The sequence below is a fragment of the Anguilla anguilla genome, chromosome 18 (assembly GCF_013347855.1).
Source record: "Anguilla anguilla isolate fAngAng1 chromosome 18, fAngAng1.pri, whole genome shotgun sequence".
Taxonomy (NCBI): Eukaryota; Metazoa; Chordata; class Actinopteri; order Anguilliformes; family Anguillidae; genus Anguilla; species Anguilla anguilla.
Genome location: NC_049218.1, coordinates 13,107,123 through 13,129,638, shown reverse-complemented (window position 1 = coordinate 13,129,638; position 22,516 = coordinate 13,107,123). Strand labels below are relative to the sequence as shown.

At 44.3% G+C, this 22,516-nt stretch overlaps 2 protein-coding genes across 5 annotated transcripts in view; both read left to right on the top strand.

Annotated features, from left to right (window-relative positions):
* Positions 1-5,846, top strand: part of LOC118218235 (protein kinase C epsilon type) — a 107,798-nt gene extending 101,952 nt beyond the window's left edge. The window contains exon 15 of the mRNA XM_035400769.1: positions 1,081-5,846. Coding sequence (XP_035256660.1) covers positions 1,081-1,227 — 147 coding nt within the window. The 3' untranslated portion in view covers positions 1,228-5,846. The remainder of the gene's footprint in view (positions 1-1,080) is intronic.
* A 5,100-nt stretch (positions 5,847-10,946) lies between these two features.
* epas1b (endothelial PAS domain protein 1b) overlaps positions 10,947-22,516 on the top strand; it is a 42,990-nt gene continuing 31,420 nt past the window's right edge. For all 4 annotated transcript variants that reach the window (XM_035400244.1, XM_035400242.1, XM_035400245.1 and 1 more), the window contains exon 1: positions 10,947-11,379. In XM_035400244.1, the coding sequence (XP_035256135.1) occupies positions 11,354-11,379 (26 nt within the window). In that variant the 5' untranslated portion in view covers positions 10,947-11,353. The remainder of the gene's footprint in view (positions 11,380-22,516) is intronic.

The window sequence follows — 22,516 nt, the reverse complement described above, 5'->3', positions numbered from 1 at the left end:
CAGACATGCACACACACACACACGTACACACACACAAACAGACATGCACACACACACATGTACACACACACACACACACTTCGAGGTTCCTGTGGCACAGGGTGTATCTGCGCGCTCAGAAAGTGAAAGTACCTCAGCGGCCGAGCCAGCCTTCCTCTTTCACAGTGCCTTGCGGCAGGGAGAGCGCACTCGTGGGTGTGTGTGGAGAGCTCGTGTGCCACTGCCGATGTCTCCCCACCTGCGCTGCTGTGGTATGGGAGAGGTGAAACAGAGGCTGTCTGTGCCTATAAGGGTCTGCGGTTACCCCCATAGTGTGACCTCTGTGTGAACCCTGTAACCCTGGCAACTGCCCAGAACTTGAATCAAACCGAGAAGTTAGACGTGTGAATTATGAAGTGAGAAAGAGTGAAGAAAAAAAAAACCCTGCTATTTTGTACATGTAAAGAAAAGAAACGGTAGCCATAACTGTTATCTCGACAATAGCAGTAGTCTTGAAAGCCTGACGTACGTTCTGTGGCAGGTTTACCCAGTGCTTAGCTGTCTGTAAGTGATTCTATTTTGTGTCAGAGACGTTCAGCCTTTGAGGCACATTTTAAAACACAACTGTTAGATAGTGGCACAGATGGGGCTCAATCAGAACACTGTGTATCAATCAGAATCTTTCTGATGATGTCATAATGGTTGCCTGCAGTAGGGAGGCAGTGCTGTGTTGAATTCAATAATGAGAGAAAGGCCCTCATACAGTGGAAAGGGTGGGTGGGCCAGGAAGGCCCCCCCCCCCCTTGATCTTGGTTGAATATACTACGTGAAACCAAAATGGCAAACTCTACATTCCTTATACATGAATTCATTTAGGAGTCCCTTTTGTCCAAGGCCACTCCAGACTGAAAATTCCGTTGCTATAATTATTACAGAGGAACATTCCGTCACTTTCCGGAACACCATAGCGTGTTCATTTGAGCGGCGACGGGAATATGTTGGGTAGAACAGGAAGGAACACAGAATTTTTCATCTCAAGTGTGATGAGCTGTCTCTGGCTCTTGGTTGAGTCCCTCTCTCTTCTTCCTCTGCCCCTCACAGAAAACCAAAAGGGATGTCAACAACTTTGACCAGGACTTCACGCGCGAGGAGCCGGTTCTGACTCCGGTGGAGGACGCCATCATCAAACAGATCAACCAGGAGGAGTTCAAGGGCTTCTCGTACTTTGGGGAGGACACCCTCTCCTAAACCATCAGCCCCCAGCTGCCTTTCCATTCACCTTAACCTGTCTTCCCCCCAACACACTCATGCTCTCTCACACGCATACACGCACACTCACACTTACACTCACACGTTCACACACGCACAGACACGCACACACACACACCATACACACACACCATACACACGCTCCCAGCATTGCAGTCTCCTCGGCCTGGCGTCAGAACTGTCCCTCTCCTGAACCCACTCCAGAGCTGGCTCATCACCATAGCTGCAGCCCCCGTCCTCCTTGCATCTTTCCCTCAATCACTCCATTCCTGTTCAGTGTCCTCTATTCCTTTTTCTACATATTTGTATTATAATTGTGTAAAGAACAGAATAGGACAGACCTTTTTTGGCATCACTCCACCTTTTCTGTCTGCCTGGCTCTTACATACTGTTTTTTTTTTTTTCGTTTTCAGTTGTTAGAACCTGTGGCGCAGAGGAGTGTCTGTAAAGGAAGTCCCCCCCCCCCCCCCCCCCACCATAACCCTGGTTCAATTTAGGACAAACAAACCAACAACATAACGAAACCGTAAACACAAAAGCAACCGCCCAGACCTCATCTGTGCAAGCTGTCTGCTGATTGTGGTACATCTACTATAACTCTGGATGTGCTTTTGAGAGTTTGGGTTTTGCAAAAGGTAGAAATTAACTGAAGAGTCCCGTATGACACATCCTGTATGATCACAGTGATAGTATAGTGTGAATTAGCTGGCCTGAACCCTGCAGTGTGCTGCTCCAGCTCGTAAGACATTTCTGTAGAGCTAATTACCACAAGGAAAGAAGGACCAAAAACATCACGAAATGAGAAGGGAACAATGTCCTGTTGAGCAGCCATTGGCTGAGGAGGTTCTTGGTGTCCAGTCAGAGTGCAGAGAAAACCCTTCGTGCTGAGCTTAATTCGCCAGCAACTAGCAATGTGTGCAAACTGAAGCCAGCCACCCCAAACACTCAGTAACCCCATTCAAAATATTAAGCTTTATTGCTGTGTTTGGGAGGAACGGCTGGAGTGTCTGAATAGGGTCAAAACTCTTCCAGTGCTGGACTTCCTTGACCTCACTTCTCTGTAGCTTAAACTGTATGGAATTTGTTCTACCACCTTTCTTGTTGTTTTTTTTTTATTGAAGTCCTGTTGTGCAAAGTACATCATCCCCAAAGAAAGTAAGAAAAAATGTTAAAAATTTAAAATACTATTTTTCGTAAGAACTCTTTGTAGCCACAGAATTGACGGGTTCTCTCAGTAGAATGCACTACGATAACCAAATTGACAGTACCAGTGATTGTACTAAAGTATTAGATGTATATGGTCACACTACCCAAAGCACCAAATGTGATGCTCAGAATTTGAAATCATCCAGTGAAAAGTTTTTCTGTAGATCAAAATTTTGCAACACTGACAATAGTTAATGTACAGTACAGTAAAATGCCTTTTTGTGTGTTGGGGTAACTTTTGTGGACAATGTAACAAAGTTAGAAACGTTAAAAACAAAATGGTTACCTACTGTAGATATGCTCATAGTGTTATTGTAGTTTAATTTCTAAATATTCCTCATATGGTATTTCTGTTTGTGTGTGCACGCACGTGTGTGTGTGTATGTTTGCGTGTGCATGCGTGTGCATGCATGAATGTGTGTATGAGGACGTGTGTGCACGTCTGTGTGTGTCGTGCATGAGTTAGCATGAATGTGAGTGCGTGCTTGTGTGTAGAAGTGCCCACTTGAAACAGTTTAATTTTATTTTGTCTTTTTTGTTCATTTTTTAAATGATTTTACTGGATTGTCTTGTTGCTTAGCTTTTGAAATCCTTAGCAAGATTTCCATGCTATGCAACAAGACTCACTTTCGTGGGTGGCAAAGCCAGCACCTAAATCCCAGTGTCTTGCCCTCTCTGTACAGACAAGTCTTTGTATATAATGTTTGCTGAAAGGCCTGTGAAGATCTTTGAAAATAGAGGTATCAACCGTTGCATGGTCAGGCATATTATATTATTGTGTAATACTAGTCTATGAAAAAAGATACAATGTCCATGTGCAATACTCTGTATGTGTTTTTGTTCATTTTGATTTTTTGTCTTGTTTTTCCCCCTCCTGATCTGTATTTTTTTAATGCATGATGTTTTTTTGTTGTTTCTTTGCTTGGTCTTTTCTGACTCTCTGTTCGTCTCTCTGTAGTGATTTGTTGCCTCCATTCTCAACTCACCCCATACCACCCCACCATACTCCATCCTCCAGGACTTCAGGGCTTTGTGCAGTATCTGCCCCCCCCCCCCCTTTTTTTAAAGTCCCAGTCATTAGTTTTTTTGTCACTGAATGGCTCAAAACGACAGCCAATGGGACCCACCAAAAATGCCCTGATGCACTTCCCAGGCGTAAACACCCCCTTACAGATACTAGTCTTGTTTCCAAAAAAGAAAAGTAGTACAGCAAAGTTATTGTAATGCACATATGTATCTACTCCAAAGCCACCTATCTCCTCCTACTGTCCCAGGGAAGAGCAACCATACAGCCTGACATGCCAAAGAGTCCTGCAGGAACAGCAGGCCTGTCTATCAGCGCTTTCACTAGCATGGGCCATCCCATAGGGCTGCTGCGGGGGCTGAAGAGGAAGCCCCTCTTTATGTAGGAGGATCAAATTCCTGTCCAAAAAGCAGGGGGAGGACGGTGGGGGTCAGGGTGGATGGTGGGAGAAAGAGAAATTGAAGAAAATGGAGAAATGAAGGGGCGTGAGGATTGCTGGTTGTATGAGGTCACATTGGCAGCAGGTGTGGCTTTGGTTGGGGGGGGGGGGTAATGGAGGTCTCTTGTATTATCCATGGTTCACTGTCTCTCAGTGCTTTCCACTCAGGTCTTGCGCACCCTCTTCTCCCCTTCCAAATCACTGTCCCATCCTGTCACCCCCCCCCGCCCCCCCCCCCCCCCCCCCGCCCTTCTAATGCTCACCAGAAGCCATACACAGTACAAAGATAGTTTGTCAGCACAATACAATACATTATGGGAATCTATTTTGTTGTTACATGCAGTAGTATTAAGAGTACTGCCATTAGGAATTATAAAGGGTATTCCGCTTGCCAAAATGTCACACTTTATTTTTTAATGTATTTTCTTAAAGAATGTTTCCATTCATGACTTGTTTTGTTATGAATCTGGATTGTATTGGTCTCCTACACCATTAGACAGGACAGCAAATTTACTATTTTATTTGGTAGTTGTAATAAGTTTGCAGTCCAGTATTATCCAAACATTTGTACTTCAACCAATTAAAGTCTAGCTCTTCATTTTATTTTTGTTTTTGTAATGACAGTATTTTCTTTTGGGTCCCTCTCAGTTTTATTGTTACAGTAATTTGCTGTGGCACTGGGACTTGGTGGGCAGACGTGATCTAGGAAATCTGATTACTTGTCTGAGGCCACAACAATTTCCTGCTGCAAACTTTTTCAGATGTCACCATGTTCATGGTGAAAAATCAGAGACGTCTAGCAGTGTTCTGTCCACCCCCCCATCCATCCTCAACCCCACCCCCACCCCCAACTCTACCGTATCCATTGATTCAATAACAAAAATGTAATACATTTTCACACTTGTACTTAGACTGATAGCCAATCATGCACCTCGTGTGTCTGTGACATAACTTGGCATCAGTGAGAATAATCCATCACGACCCTCTCTGTTTTTCATTTGTTCCCACAGTACACATACAGTAAATGCACATAATTTAAATCATTTTAAAAGAGAAGCTGTGTGTTAAAAAAAGAGACAGAGATGAATCGCTCTGAATCCAGCCCCCTTGAAAGTGCTGTTTCTGTCTGTTTGTGTCGCTGAGAGCTGCTCTTCTGAATGTTCTGAGTCGCCTTGTTTCCTTCCATATTACCTGTTTGGGCATTGGTCCCTCCTGTCTGTTATCATGTGAACTCCATTCCGGATCATTTGCCACCTCCTTCTAGGTTTACAGTTTTCTCAGTTTTGTCTGTGTTTGGCTTGAGGTTGGGTCCCTTGTGTTTTATTGTTATTATTTTTACTATGATTATTTTTATTTTTTATTTCTTTGCGAGATATCAGACCACTCCTTCCCCTGCAGCCTTCCTCTAGCCCTTGGTCCATCCTGCTAACCTCCGTGCTCTATGCCAAGTCTGATCTGTCTTTCTGCTTCTGTTATTTTTTTGTCTAAGAAAGTTTGTCAAAGGAAAAAAAAAACTATATATATAGGAAACACATTTTGGTCTGTTGCTGAATCATCAAAGCGTTAAACTGAGTAAATATATAAACGGCTAAAGAATTACCTCTTAAATTAAGTGCAAAAATGTGTCTGACTGAGTATGATGCATTGGTGCATATAGTAGTATAATACATACAGCTATGTGTCATGTGTATTATAGTACTCTATGTATTATATATAATATACTTAAAGTATTTGATTTTTAGTTTCTGTATTGTGAAGCTTTGTATGTACAATACGTTTCCTTTTTGGGTGTATTTTGAATTTCTTTGCCATCCATTAGTGTTATCTCATCGTAAGCATTTTACTGTGTGCCAAATGTACTGTATTCAAAATGATGTGAATGTGTATTGTTTGTTTTGGATCCTATTAAATACTATGATGTCAAAATGATTCAGTGGTTGTTTGCCATTTCATGGTATCTGCAGCTGTGAATTAATTAATTTTTTTATCAGGTGAAATTTTTAAGGCCAAATGTTTTGGTGTTGGACCGCATTCTGTGATGGTTATGGTACGTAAACACAAACCCCTTCCGCTCCCATGTGTGTGCGTGCATATGTTCTGTGCGTATGTGTTGTAAAGCTTCATTAGCAGAAAAATCTGTAAAGCAGTAAAGCAATTCAATCACCTATGATAGGCAGAGAAAAGATGGTGACTTCAAATGTTATCCATGGGCTTTTCCCTCTTTGTTGGAGCCAACTGAAGCCTGAAGTTTTGTACTGTATGCCATAAATAGCGGTTGTGCACAAATTCAAGTGCAGGCAGGACTGGTAGTGGTGTGTCACAATGTTATTTGACCAGCTTTGGCACTGCTCTTTTGTGTGTGTGTGTGCGTGTGCGTGTGCGTGTGCGTGTGCGTGTGCGTGTGCCTGTGTATGCATGTGTGCCAGTGTATGCGTGCATATGTGTGTGTCCTGAAACAGTTTGGATGTTGACCGCTACAGACCACAGACTGAGAAGGACAGCCCTGGAGCCTGTGGAGGGTCTTTGGTTTACAGGTAAACATATTGACACTGGGCACACAGGGTGGACCTGTCTGTTTTTTCCCCTATGACTCACTCTGCCACTGTCATCTAGTCTGCTTTCTTGCATTCCTCTTCACAAACGTCTCCTTTTTGACACATGATTTCTAATTATTCATTCTGTGAAACAGTTTTTAAGGAAGTCAGTTCCACGTACATCTGTATCTTGGTATACATTTTAACACCTCTGCATGTGACGCTTTGAAATGCTTTCATTTTTAATAAAAAAAATTAATTTAAAATGTCAGGTAAGGAATTATGTCTGCAATCTATCAGTGGCTGAATTTGTAAGCAGTGCAGTACTAGCACCTTACACAAGGAGAGGAGACCTACATTAAACCAAATAAGTATTGACCAAAATCCTCATTACTCCTTTTATGGCGGTTTAGATATTTTTCAGTATTGTTAATACTGATTGTTAAGTAAATACCCCCCCCCCCCCCCCCAAGAACTAGACAGCAAGATATTGAATATATATTATGTAATTAAATATTTGAACAACAGCATTTTATAATGTTATATTATAAACAGCAATCATTTGTATTTTGCCAATATATTGCAAAGTGTTATATTTACTGAGAATGTATAATCAGTATCATGCCATTGATTTAATTTCTGTAAGGGTAGATTCTGAAGTTTTCAACATGTTCTGTTTTGCAGTGTATCTCCAGTGTGAAAGATCACTTACTGAAAGAATGAATTTGGTTGAGCCTCACCTCCAAATTTCCAAGATGAGAATGGTGCTTCAGTTGATAGAAACAAGGTAATTTTCAGTCAGCCAGAAGGTAAGGCCACATGTTCTATGAATTAAAGAAAAATATATTGATTTTTACATAAAATATATACACAGCTCACTCAAATAGTACAAAATAGCATTTAAAAAGCTGCACAGAGTTTTCACCGTGATTTCAAAGGAAACTACTCTATTCTCAACTGGCAAAGTTATATGCTGCAGTCCATGGTACTCAGAAAGAGACGGCAGATATTGGTCATTCAAGGTATTGTGGAGGTGTGATAAGAGGTACCATTATATATTGATTCTATTTGAGAACTGGAGGAAACACAATATATCCAAGAGGGAATGAATTGACCTAAATTTCCTTGTAGCCTCTGCATCCTGAAGTCCATTCCCGAAAGCATGGATCTGATTGCTACAGAAAGGAGTGGGATGAGACGAGACAGGGGTGCTGGACAAAAGTACATTAACCCTGCTCGCTGTAACATTGGTGGTCGCCTTTTATGTGTATGCACCACTTCCTGTTAGGATTATAATTGGCTGTAGCTTTCTGTTTTACTTTCATAATTAATAATAATCTGAGCAAATAATCTGTTCAGTTCAGATAATAAGGGTCTAGCATATTCATGCCAACTGATGTCAACAGTTCCTACAACCTGAGGTGAAACGTACTGTACAGCTTCTTAAACTTACTGGATAATCTGTTAGCTTCATTACTGCCAAACGGGACTGCGAGAACAGAAAGAAATACCTTTTTCAACAGCTCATTCGCGGGGCATGAATGCAACCACTGGTACTGTTGGTGGTCCAGATCTTCTTGACTGTGATGTTCCTTAGTTATATTTTGGTAACATTCATGGTGTCAGGTTCTTCGCTTCCTTGCTTACACACTCAAATATCTCCCTACCCAAAAGGGCTTGTTTGCTGTCGTTTGGGGATCTCCAGGGAATGGTCTCTGCGCTATGGGGACCAGATGAATGTCCTTTAGAGTGCTGTTGTGTTCGCCAACCTAGAAAGGAAGGGTTTCTTTATTTAATAATTATATGACATATTTTCGATGTCCATTTATAATTCCTTGGAGAGAGGACAATCCCGTTCTCCACTGAATGTGCGTAGCAGAGATCAAAGACACATATTAGTCCAGATTGTGACATCACCCAATAAGCAATAAGAGTGTGATTAGTTCCCTTGGGGACCTTCATCATTAGAACAGTAGACTAAGTGTATCTCTTGTGCCGAGTGGGCAGCAAGGGCTCTGATTAGAAACCCACAGCAGATCTACCGCTGCTTTGCGTGCATGTACTGCTGATTCTTACAGCATGGTTAGCGTTCAATACCAGATCCTGTGAAGCCCCATTTATGTGCTGGAACAGTGTTTCTGCAGTATCAGCCATCTAGCAGCCATTAGTTTTGCTATTTTGAAAGAACAAGAACAGGTGTTCATGGTTACCACAAAGAATGACACCCCCCAGTGACACCACCCCCGGATTTCCTTAATCAGTTCCATTCACCTTCCTCGCCTTAACAAAGTGCTTAACGAGGACCTGGGATGACACAGTGATTCTTCTTTGTTTCTGGGAGGGACTTCCACCACAGTGTACTGAAGCGCCTACTTTAATCCTGCCCTATTTCTGCTTTTTTTTTTTAAATGCCATTCAATGCTATGATCCATCCCCTGCTTTCTCTTTGGGAGCTGAAATCTGACCTCCTCGCTGATGTGCTCTGCTCGTGCAGCTCAGCAGAAAAACAGAGAGGGTGGTGTTGGTAATTGAGCTCTAGCCGAACGGTCCGCATTAATCAACCTTAACCCACAAAGGCCACTTCTGGTTTCTGAGGGAGCGCTGTTCTTACAGATCTATATACCTTTTCACCAGAGGGGTTTTTTTTTTTTTACTGCACAGTAGATGCCTTTCAAACAACATTTGTTCACACGAGACTTGATGATTTACAGCAAATGACCATATTGGTGTCAGTTCCATATCAGTGGTCAATTAACAGCAAAGTAAAAAGTCAAGCCCATAGAAACCAAACACCATTCACTGTGAGCTCCAGGAAAAGGGTTGCAAAATGCTGTTTTAGATATGTGTTTTTCTACTGAAACACAACCACAACAAAATGTCACAGGAATATGTACAGTACAAGTGCTGGCTAAATTCTTTATAAGTGTACAAATCTTAATTTTTTAAGACTTGTAAATTGCCCAGATAAAGGATTTGAGCTGAGAAACAAATCGCATTATTTTGATTAATGTTATGATAATGTACAGAAGTTTCAGGTGGAAGCCTTGAAAATATATTGTTACCAATAGTTACCGATATCATAATCACTTTCTTTTAAACAAAATCTTGTGTTTCTGGGTTTTCCTGCCGTCTTGGACTCCTGGCAATTTTTCATGCATTAGTCAGGGAGTCTCTCACAAGGTTTGGGTAGGAGGGTTTGACCTAAAACTTGACAGATGATAAATGGAAGCATATCTCACATGTAGATGGCCAATATGGCTCTTATTCTAGCTAATATTTATTTTAAACCAGCAGGCGTGTCATTTTATTTTCACGGCAAAACCCTGTGTTGGTTTGTCCCTAAAAGAAGCGCAACGATGACCTTGAACACAGGTCCAGTAGCAGCCTTAACTCACCCCATAAATGACACAAAGTGGTAGTGTAGCATGAAAATAAAATCTGGGACAAGTTAATCACCAGCACAACCAAAGTTTGTTCATAAATATTTCAATTTCAACTGTGTAAAATGGCTTGTTTTTTGTTTTTGTTTTTTTTTAATGGGTCTCAGAAATTGAACTTTATGTAATCCTCCATTGCAAAAGACTCCTAAGGTCTGGCTCTTTCAGTAGGTCTATCTCCACAAGTGCTTTCCAATCCTGGTCCTGATGGGCCGTAATGTTTCTGGTTGTTCATTCTACAGAGCTTTATTAATTCGGTTTTGTTGAGGTTTTTAATTTAATACTGATGTGGAACAGACGTCACATGACAGTGGTCTGTTACAAGTAGTTTGAGCAATGTGTTGCTGGAGATATGAAGGCTGTGCTGTCATTGGTGAGTTATGGAGTTACACTTCCTTTTTTAAAATTTATGCCCTGTGGGCTTACTAGGTTGTCACTCATCAGGCCACATTACTGAAATTGCCTATATGTAAATTTTGTTATTTCAAGACCCGGGTGAAATACGTATTTGTTTGGGATTCAAATATTTTTCTACGCTTTACTGATCTTGTGTATTGGAACCAATGAAATACTCTCAAAATGTGCAAACCCCGCCTTTTGGTCATATTGGCAGGCTCAATTAGGCTACACCAGGCAAGATCAACAGAGCACTGAAAAGTATTTGAATCCAAAACAAATACGTATTTGATCCAGGTCTGGTTATTTCCATGATTGGTTTCCGAGCAAGTGAGAAAATTTGGTTGAAGCTGAAGCCTCTTTTCATCGCGGCTTTCAACTTGCCAAACCTGAGTGCGCGTGTAAGTCGGCCACTAATCATAATAATTCTTTTTTTAAAGCACTCTTTCAACAGTCTTTTCGGTCGTTGCATAAACACCGATAGCGAATTAGCTCACCTACCGACAGACCCGCCTCTGAACAGGACCTGTATTTTACGAAGAGCGGCGAAGTGGAGAGGTGGCGTGGTAGGCGGGTCTTCAGTGAGATCCCGCCAATCACAACCACGAGATTGATTGAGCTGCTGTCAGTGGGCCAGCTGGGCGCAAGGGAGAGTCGTTCGGGGACAGGGGCTGGAACTTTCCCAGACACGCAGTTCAGTCGAAGGAACTTTAACAGGGGGCTGCAACCAGTACATTTAAAGAGTACATTTTACCCTTCAGATTTGCCTTCATAATACCAGAGAGAGGCTGTACAATCCTCGGCAGTGTTCTGAGACTGTATAGCCCACCCTAACCTGGTATAAGGACTTTCTCTCAGTTGCAATATGGACTTGGCTTGAAACATACAAACAAGTCATTGATTTTTTTTAACCGTTAGCGAGAATATTTCTGTATTTTCTTCACAATTACAGCCTAGCTGTTTTGTGCGTGTTTAAAAAAAACAATTTGTAAAAATTACCCGAAAACACTGGGACTTTGCGGAGGACCCACGAGGAATAGCGAAAGGACATTTGACAGAGGAAAACAATATGACTGCTGACAAGGAAAAGAAGAGGTAGGATGCGCATTCCTTCAAAAATATTTTTTGTGCATGGACAAAATAAGCCGTGCAGAGATCCTTTGTCAATTTTAAAATGTAAAAGTTTCATATATTGCCTAAATTGGGTAAATTAGTTATTTTAGTGAACGCTTTTTTATCAGCCGGTGCTGTCGTTCTTGCTGTCCTGTTCAAGATAATAAAAAATCAACGCTGCGCGGCTTTCGACTGGACCTGTTGCTCAAAAGTTCAACCGCAAAGCTCGAAGCGAGTGTAGCTCAGCAATTCAATCGAATGCAACGTGAGGATGTAATGTTATTGTGAGTTTTGTCACCTGGTTTGCTTTAATTGACATTATACACTGTGGAAAGGCACTAGTATTCTTCCATCACACGACGCACTTGATCCCGCTCAACATAGGCAGCTTGTAGGCTACGTTTTCTTGCATGCTCTAGATCTACGCAATTCTGTTCTGTCGTTTTTAAAAATGCAATTTTACATTTAAAAAAAAAAAACGGACGAGTGCTATTTAATAGTTTGAAAGACGAACTCCGAAGCCACTCCAGCCGTGCCTGTATAATATGTCCAACTTTCTTGTGCTTAATCAGTGTGACGAAAGATTCAGTGTATTTCAGAATATTATTTAAAATGCTTGTGAAAAGTTTAAATGGAGTATTGCACATTATATTCAATCAACTACATCATCTATTTCTGCATTTTACAAGGTACATTATTATTATGATGGTGATTATTATTATTATTATTATTATTATTATTATTATTATTATTATCATCAATAATAATAATACTTTAACATCGTATGATAATATTTGTTAACACCAATAACATTATTATTATTATTATGTATTTTGTTATTAGTAAATATTATTAAATGATATTAATCACTATGATATTTAAAATAAAAAAATCATTAAAATGAAATAGACTGAAATGGTGAATATATTGTGAATAATAATAATTCTAATAATGAGGTGGGAGTATGAAAGCAGTTTATTCCGTCACAAATAATGTAAATGGAACAAAAAATATAATAATAATAATTCATTTTTATTTTTAAATGTTCACCATTTTTATGCTGTGAGGATAGTGATTTTTGTCTTTTCTCATCGTTTGGTGAAACATGCAGAAATCCACAGAAATTAGTGTAATGTTGTGTTGTCATTTTAAATGCATTACTGAGAGAGCAACAGTCAAAGGTGTGTGTGTGAGAGGTTGGGGGGGGGGGGGACTGTCCTTCAAGGTCCGAACATGGTCCATGGGGTACAACAGGTGTGTGTCCCATGCCTGCCCCCTCCCAAAAAAAACTGTCATCGCTGGGTTAAAACGTGGCAAAACATTTTTGCTTTAGCCTGGGACAAAACTTTCTTGCCTTGCTCTGTTTTAAATCTGGCGTGAATGTGACTGTGCTGTTCACATATAGCTTATGTACAGCATACATGCTGTTGGGAATTAGTTATTAAAGCCGTCATGTAATCGGATTACGTGTGAAAGCACATACAGAACAATTGGTAGCATGCTTTTGTCAGATTTTATAACTGTTTTCTGTGAAACGATAATGCCTGGCAATGAAAGAAGTGGAACAGATTGATATGCACTGGTTTGTTCGCTGCGTTTTTCTCAGAGATTAAGCGGGCTGAGCAGGGGTCTCATCAGAAGTGATCAGGATGACGGGTCTTATTGTTGTGCCTGATTGTGTTCTGTGGAGCTTTAGTTTCCCTTATGCAGCACAGCCTCTGCTTTAAAAAACAACTTTTTGTGGCCTTTCTGTTTCCGGTTTATCTCGCTGTGTTGTGTTAGTCTTTGCCCTATGAGGTTTGAGCCCTGCTACACCTTCTTGCATCTTAGAAATTATTCTCAGTTTGAAGATGTGAACCCTGAAACCAGTGCACAAATGAACCACTGCGTTAGGTCAGGCTGGCCACGAGAGTCAAGCCCGGCTCTGGCTGAATCAGCTGATGGTTTGGCTGCTTAGTGATGTTCACCTATCACACTCCATTCACATAACAGGGCAGTGTATTTAAACGGCCTCTCCCTGATTTGACTGCTTTCTCCTGCGTGCGTGTTTGCTGCACAGTGCTGGTCTAAACCCCCTCCTCCACCCAAGCTCCCTGAATTATGTGTTTGTAAGACTGTCCCCATTGCTGCTGGATCTGTTCTGCATGTACCCTTGTGGGGTGGCCACCCTGCCTTATCCAAGAATGGGTGGGAGGACTTCCGGAGCAGAGCCATACTGCCGAAAATAACTGTATTAAGTGTTAAGAATTAAGATTCTATCTTTGAGGACAAGTGGTCCTGACTGACGTAACGTGAGTGATGGGTCGGCCATTTTAGAAAAACAGGCAATTTGTCAGCCTGTGAGCTTTGAAGACAGAGTTCATTTTATGCTCCTATGTGTGTGGCATGTGTGTGTACGTCTGTCTTAGTAGGCAGACGGGGTTAATTTCAGTGATCCTAAGAAATGTTGGGGAGGATGTTAGGTAAGCCTTGCTGTTGTAACTACCGCTGGCTTGCATGGATTTCACTGAAGCCTCAACCATTTTTTTTGCAGTCATTATGTCATGCAGTACATGTAAACCGCAATGGTGGCTAAATCGTTCTGGATGGTTTATGGTCTGCAGGTGCTCCCTATCCCAGTTTTCAGAGATCTGCTTTTCAACATTTTGTCCATAGAGAATCAAGCCTTTTTAGAAGACGTTAGACTGTGCTGGTCGGATCTTTGCTGTGACATTGAATGGAATTGTGATGGTAGCTTGAAGTGATTGACAGGGCCTTGCGGCTAGCTTAAGTACAACATTCAACACCATTGAAACAACGGTGTGACCTACAGAACCTTGGCATTACTGGGTGTGTGTATGTGACTGTGTTTAAGTGTTTAATAAGCTGAGGCATGATTGAAAGTTTTTCCTTAGTGGACACCTGGTGTGTTTTTTTGTGCATGTGAGTGTGTGCATGATTGTGTGTGCGTATGATTGTGAATGTGCATGTGTGTAATACGTTCCAGGTTCCTCACCTGTTCACCACATGTGGACGCCCAAAAAAAAATGCTCCCACTTAAGATGAGAGCAGAAAAATGTAAGCTCTGCTATTTCAAGTCCCATGTTTTGTTTTCACATGTGGAAAAAAATGTTCACATTTTAAAAAGTCAGTCACATGCAAAAATGTGAAGATGCAAGTGATCAATTTTCACATGTAGAAATTTTCATTCACGTGTGAAAAAAGCCAATCACGTGTAAAAAGGCCCAGTTCACATGGGAAATTTTCTTTTAAACTATCCTATTAAAATGTAAAATTCACACGTGGTTTTCTGTAAGAGGTGAACTGCGGCAGTTGGAAATTGTCGCCTGTTTTGCGCGCGCGGGGCTGCAGCTGTCGGTTTGAGCCGTCACGGCGCTCTGCTCGGGGCCAACGACGGCGAGTGCTCCCCCCCCGCCGCTACCATCATGCACAGGTGAGAAAGCCGCAGGTAAATTACCCTCCTAATCCATCTTTCACCAGCGCGCAGCTGACTGATGTCTTAATTTACTTCTCCTGCTGTCATCCCCCCGTGTGTCAGGCCTGGCCCCCTCTTTGATGAACGTGTTGTGACGTACTGGTGAAAGGGGGTGAAAGGTAGTCTGGAGACGTCCCATGACAAATATTTTTTTTACTTTTGTATTTCATCAATCAGAGGCTGAAGACGCGTCGGTGCGGGAGTTTTCAAATATTAAGCCGCCGCTGTAAATCAGTCAACCAGGCAGAGACGGTGAGAAGGCAGGGGGTCGAAGGTCAGTGGGCTTTCGTCCACAGCAGCGATCGCGTCCGATCGTAACCTCTGGAGCTCTTCTGATTGGATTCTTCTGTCGCGGCTCACACTTTTGACGGCACCGTTGCGTTGCGATAGGCCCTTTCTCCTCCTGTTAGCCGCTCCGCGTTTCCGAGGTTACGTCATCTTTCTGGGCGCCCGCTCTTCGCCTCTCTGTGGCCTGTTCAGCGCTTTTCGGTCTTCTGCGGGAGCGAGTCTCTTTGAGAGAGAAAGGGCCTGCACTGTCAGCTCAGCGGTTCAGTGGGCTGTTGATGGGCCTGGTTCCAGGTCCACGGAGCGCCCTGCTACTCCCCGGGCTGCTGTTTGGTTTCTCTGACCTGAAGCATTTGAAGGGAGAACCTGATACGTGAAATTCACCTCGGCACCTTGTATTCAGTCTTCGGGGCCTCTATCTGCTCTTCCAGTTCTGCTCCTGAAAGGACCGTTTTATTATTGCATCTCTGCCTGATGGCACAGCCAGCCAGGGCAAAATGGCAATTTGCAAAAAAAAAAGAGAAAGCTGAACACTCCAATTCCTGTTCACCACACTCCACCGACTGCCCTGATAATGCAGGGAGTCGGGCTCTGGAAGCAAATGGGCCAGACCGTTACAAAAATCACAATGTGACCTGGTCTGTCGGAACAGCGATCGAGGGACAGGAAAAGCGCTTCACTGAATCTTCGTCTTGCTGTTTGCCACCGTGAGAATCAAATGAATTGACAGGAAACCAGCTGAGAAAAAAAATAGAGGGGAGCCGGAGCTGAGGACTCTTCTGTCTGCTGGCCGTTCGCAGGCCTGTGCGAATGAGGAAAGAGCAGCCAGAGCGAGCAGCGACAGGTCTGAGCCTTCGGGCTGCAGGAATCCTGATCTGTGCTCTCAGCCCCTCTGCCGCAGCAGGGCGCAGTCAAAGTTCAGCCTTTACACACTCGTAGATAATGAATTGTTCCCCACTAATCTCTGATTATCTCACTCTCTCTCTCTCTCTCTCTCTCTCTCTTTCTCTCTGTCTCTCTCTCTCAGTACACCGCTGCCTCTTTCTGCTAGGCAGGCTTGGGCAGTCGCTGTTATTGGACCGTATTTTTCGTGAGGGTTTGATTTCTGTGAATGTGTTATGGGAGTTTTAAGAGACAGGAGTGCCCTGCCTACCCAGCTGCTTGACTTCTTGAAACTGAAGATTATTGTTTATTGTGACAAAGCCTCAAGAGAGGCCGAAAATGCAGGCTTCTGCGTCCACTTGAATCAGGCTTAAATCAGGCTCTGGGAACAGTTTCTCTCTCTCTCTCTCTCTCTCTCTCTCTCGTTCTCTCTCTCTCCTCTTCTCACTGGGGTGTTTAACTTGGCCAGAGCGCCTGGTCACATCCCCCTACTCTTGCTTCCCCACAGAACGCTGTCTCCCAACACTTCCTGCAAAATGACCGCTCCACTTCCCCCCAGCGCACCGTTCCCAAACCCCCCCCCCCACCTCACATCACAGGGGTCTCCCTCCACCACCCCCATTACGCAACGGTCTGCCCCCACTGGGCGCCTCATATTCAAAGCTGAAATCACTGCCCTTATCAGCATAGCCAGCTTATCAGATACTGCAGTGTGTAGCACACTGTCAGTGCACCAGTCAGCGCTTTCCTTTAAATGCTTTTTTTGTGTTCTAAAATGCATTTAAAGGAAAGAGGAAGGACTTGAGTTGCATAATTACAATATGAAATTTGTCAGTTCATATTTGTGGAGAGCAATTCAGCATAATTAAAAAGGCTGTCATGGTAACCACGATTCCCATTCACTTGTGTGTTTCTTGGTAGCGGTGGGGTAGCGGTTTCTGGCCCAGCGGTTCACTACTGACCCGCGGTCAGGTGGGGCAGCGGTGTAACCCTTTCTCCGGGGTGGGGGGCTTAGGTGACGGACATGGGGGAACTTGGGGCGGGGGGGGGGGACACCGAGGCGGGCCTGGCAGCCTGTCTGAGGCCCTCGCTGCAGGACGTAGCGTGGCTCTAATTAAGCTCTGCTCTCTTATGTTCCCCTGTGCCAGTCTGCACCCCTTAAGGAGCTGACTTTAAGCCCCTCTTTCATTCACTGCTGCTCAGCGCAGAGAGTGGGAAAACACTAAATGAAGACCAAACAGTGGACTTCCTCTTCCCCTCCCTTCCTCGCTCTCCCTCCCTCCCTCTCTCCCTCTCTCTCTCTCTCCTTCTCACTTTGCGAATCTGCGATAGTGCTCTGTCAAACGAGGTCCTGTTTGGTATTCTGCGTCGGGCCGGCATCGGTCGGCCACAGACCAGCCACCTGCAAATGTTACCCGTGCACCCTCAGTGACTTACAATGAGCGGGGCTGGAAAGCGTCTCTCTCCTGCTCCTTCCAGTATCGAATGTACGGTACATCATATTTACATTTCTGCGATTAATTGTTTTTCGGGCGGATGCTGACGCTCTTCTGTTCCGCGTGAAGGCCGCTGACCGGAGGGTCATTGCTAAAGCAGGAGGAGGGGATGGAGAGGAAAGTTGGAGGGAAACAAGATGGAGAGGAAACAGAATTCCACTAAGGAGAGGGGGAGAAACGACGAAGGGGCGAAAAGAAGAATGCAGGGGAGGAAAAGACGAGGAGAGAGGGGGAGCAAAAAGAGAGAAAAGCAGAGGGGATTCATTGAGGAACACATGATGAGAATTGAGCATAAAGAAAAGAGGGAATATAAGGAGGAGAAATGACAAGAGGTGAACGGAGAGATGAGGAGACTTGATGAAAAGCTGAGAAAGTGAGAGTAGAAGTGAGAAGCAATACTTTTACTTCCCCTCTGTTTAAACCATTAAACCATGACAGCTCTTTTTGCAGAAGGACACAGAGCAGATAATGAAGATAAAACACAATAATAAAAAACAGTTTAAATGAAGTGAAGTGACATTCGAGACAGAGAAAGGGTCGAGGAGAGGAATAGAGTGAGTGAGGAGGAGAGAGATAAGAGGAGAGGGCCAGGGAGTCCTGTGGGAAGAGGGTGAGTCGCTCTGAGCGATCCTCGGTGCCCTGTTGTCTCTGCGGCATGTGACCGTGTCCTCTCCACTTCCTGTCCCTCTGAGCAGCGCCGACCCGCTCGGCCACCGCCGTCCCCTGTGGCACGCTACAGAAGGTGTCGGCATGGCAACGGTGTTTACGTGGATGGGAGCATGTTCCCGCCGACCTCTCCAGTGTCCCCCTCTCTGGCAGACCTGCTCCCGTGCGCTCGTAAAAGAGATGCTGCCCCGTCACTGCACACGGCTGTGGAGACGGAGCTATGTGTGTGTGTGTGTGTGTGCGTTTGTGTGTGTGTATGTGTATTGTGTGTTCTAAAATGTCCCGCCGTGCTTCCAGATGCTTTGATAATGGTTTGTTCTCCACTCTGTCTCAGTCAGTTTGCTGCCCTCTGGTTAGTGGCCGCTCTGCTCTTGAGCAAGTCCAGGCAGATCCAGGCACTCAGGGTGACCGTTGTTGGGGTGACCGTCGTTGGGGTGGGGGTGACGTTTGCACACCAGGTAGACAGGACACTCTGGATCTGTGGTGGATCAGGAGCGAGCTGCGGGGAAGGGGGGGGGGGTGGGCGGTTTGGGATTGACGTAGCTTGGCACAGCGCTGCGAGCGCATCGTCTGAAAGGTCCGTCTCCTTGCCCGGGATGACTCAGAGTGCTGTCCCGTTAGCGTTGTTTGTTTGCGTGCGTCGGAACACGCTGTTCCACAGGATCAGAGATTAGCTGCTTATTGTTCGCTGTTTGTGTTCAGCGAGACACAGAAGCAACAGGAAGCCGGCCGGTAAGCAAGGAAGGGAGGAGACTGCGGGCCATTGGGGCGTCGAGAAAAACCCGAATTCAAGCCAGTCCCTAACCCCTCTTCAGAATAAATGCATATTTTAAAACACTGTGCTACATAGACTGTGACACATGCGTTGATTGTTATTTACATGTAATGGAAATGCACAAATTGTAACACATACATTACATTTCCAAAAGTATGTGGACACCCCTTCTACTTAGTGGTTTTGACTATGTCAGCCACACCTATTGGTAACAGGTGCATAAAACCAAGCATACAGCCTTGCAATCTCCATTGACAAACATTGGTGGTAGAATGGCTCGTAATAAAGGGCTAAAGTGACTTTCAACGTGGCGCTGTCATAGGATACCTTCTTTCCAGCCAGTTAGTTTATTGAATTTCTGCACTGCTAGAGCTGCTCCAGTCAACTGTAAGGGCTGTTATTTTGAAGTGGAAACAAGTGGGAGTAGGAGCAACAACAGCTCAGTCGCGAAGCGGTAGGCCACACAAGCTCACAGAACAGGACCGCAGAGTGCTGAAGCGTGTGACGTGTAAAAATCATCTGTCCTCGGTTGCAAGTGAAACACTCACTAGAGCTCCAAACTACCTCTGGAAACAAGGTCAGCACAAGCACTGTTCGTCAAGAGCTTCATGAAATGGGATTCCACGGCCGAGCAGCCGTAAAGAAGCCTAAGATCACCATGCGCAATGCCAAGTGTCGGCTGGAGTGGTGTAAAGCACACCGCCATTGGACTCTGGATATGTGTTCTCTGGAGTGATGGATCACACTTCACTATCTGGCAGTCTGACGAACTGGGTTTGACGGAATGCATAGTGCCAATGACACTGGCCCAAATAGTGCCAACTGTAAAGTTTGGTGTAAGAGGAATAATGGTCTGGGGCTGTTTTTCATGGTTTGGCCTTGGCCCCTTTGTTCCAGTGAAGGCAAAGCGTAATGCTACACCATACAATGGCTTTCTAGAGAATTGTGCGCTTCCAACTTTGTGGCAACAGTTTGGGGAAGGCCCTTTCTTGTTTCAGCATGACAATGCCCTCATGCACAAAACAAGGTCTATAAAGAAATGTTTTGCTGAGTTTGGTGGGGAAGAACTTGACTGGCCTGTATGGAGCCCTGAAATCTACTCCATCAAACACCTTTGGGGTGCAATCCCGACTGCAAGCCAGGCCTTACGCCCAACATCCGTGCCCAACCTCACTAATGCTCTTGTGGCTGAATGGAATACCCAAATCCCCTCAGCCATATTCCAAAATCTGGTGGAAAGCCTTCCCAGAAGAGTGGAGGCTGTTACAGCAGCAAAGGGAGTCCAACTCCAGATAAATGCTCATGGTTTTGGAATGAGATATTCAACAAGTACCTACAGTATGGGTGTGATGTTCCTGGTGTCCACATACTTTTGGAAATGTAGTGTATGTACGCATTTTCTATATGCTTACTATATACACTCAGTGGCCACTATATTAGGTACATATATCTAGTACCAGGTATGACCCTCCTTTGCCTCATGAACATCCTGAATTCTTTGTGGCATGAACTCGACAAAGGTGCTGGAAACATTTAATCAGGAGTTTTGGTCCAGGCTGACTCTATAGCATTACGCAGTTCCTGCAGATTGTTTTGGCCACACGTTCATGCTGTGAACCCCCGTTCAACCTCATCCCTCTTATTAGTGCTCTGTTGGATTGTGATCTGGGAACTGTGCAGGCCATTGGAGTAAACTGTCATGTTTGTGGAATCAGCTTGAGATGATACGTGCTTTGTGACACGGTGCATTATCCTGCTGGTAGCATCCATTTGGAAAAAAAAGTGTGGACTGTGGCCATAAAGGGATGCATGTGGTCAGCAACAATGCTTAAATATGCTGTGGCATTCAAATGATGCTCAGTTGGTATTAAGGGGCCTAATGTGTGCCAAGAAGACATTTTCCACACCAGTACACCACCACCAGCAGCAGCCTACATTGTTGGCACAGGGCAGGATGGATCCATGGATTCATTCTGTTTTTGCTAAATTCTGACTCCACCATCTGCATGTCACAGGCGACTTTTTTCGAATCTTCAATCGTCCAGTTTTGGTGATCATGTGGCCACTGCAGCTTCATTTCCCGTTCCTTTCCTGTACCAGGAGAGGAACCTGCTGTGGTCTTCTGCAGCTGGTGCCCGTCTGCTTCAGGGTTGGACACGACGTACAGTCAGAGATGCCCTTCTGCACACCACTGTTGTAAACAACGGTTATTTGAGCCTTTGTGGCCTGTATTGTACTTCAAATGAGCCTGCCTATTCTCGGCTGACCTTTCTCATTAACGTGTTTTCAGCCACAGAACAGTCTGCTCACCGGATGTTTTTTCTTTATCATGCCATTCTCTGTATACTCCAGAGTCTAGTGTGTGAAAATCGCAGTACATGTTTAACTATCTGTCTTTATTTTGACAAATTCCTTTTGATTGGGTATTCCTTCCAGAAGGGGTTTTTCTGCTCAGTAGGAGAAATTGCATTTAGTTTCATTGCCTGCGGTCCGTCAGTCAGTGTTTATTTTGTGTAGTTAGGTATATGTGAGTGTTGTGGGGCACTGGATGGTGCATCCAACTCCGCTTACTGGATTTTAATGCAGGTATGTGTCCCTGTGGCTAGGTACAGAATCCCTACTCTGGCAATGGGGACAGAGAAGGGTGTTATTAGGAGGGAGGATACTGGTTGGCAGGGTAACCCCTGTCTCAGTGTGCTGTGCATTAGCTAAGTGGCTGCAAAACTTAACTGGAGAGCTACCAAGAAAAAAGATAAAAGGGGGCTGATTTGGAGAACATTATCTGGTCTGGACATTGCAGTTATGGGCCAGACCTATTCATTTTGAATGGTTATTCCATATTGGGAGAAAGTTGAAAAGCTGGACATGAAAATTCAGAAAATGAATTGTGAGTGGCGTTCAGGGGGGGTAATTGTGATGAGTTGTGGATTCTAATGAGGGGAGGGGTGAGTGAGGCAGGCTAATGGACTCCCCTATTTCTAATGGAAGGAATGGAAATGGCACCTGACTCTGGGCTCTAAATAAACTTGTTTCATGTTATTCCCCGCTGGGTAATTAAGTAGAAAGCCTGAACATGGAGGTGGGTGGAGTTGTTGCTGTACATGGTGTACAGACATTTGGGGGAAAGTTGAGCAGAAGCTGAACTGCGGCGTTTTCCGTCTCCCAGGCGAGCGCACGGAAAGCTTCACCTCGGCTTCAGCGAGCGCTGCGGTCTCCGTTCTCGCCACGTTGCCTGCGAAGCTGGAGTGCATTTGAAGCTGGGCTGTGAATGGAGGCTCTGTTTGTCTGGAAGACGTTTGCGCTCTTTTGGGACATAGCCTGGCTGACAGGGAGAGAGGGAGAGCAAGAGAGCAAAAGAGAGAGGTGGCCCAAAAGGGAGACAGAGGAAGAGAAAGCAGGAAAGAGAGACAGCCTGTGTGTGAGAGTGTGGCTCTGTCAGCCTTTTCTGGGGGCGAGTGTCCATAATCCGATCAGGTGATTGTTTTGCCTGCTTATCTCTGAAATCTTTGAGTCACAACAGTTGCGTGTGTGCGTACAGGG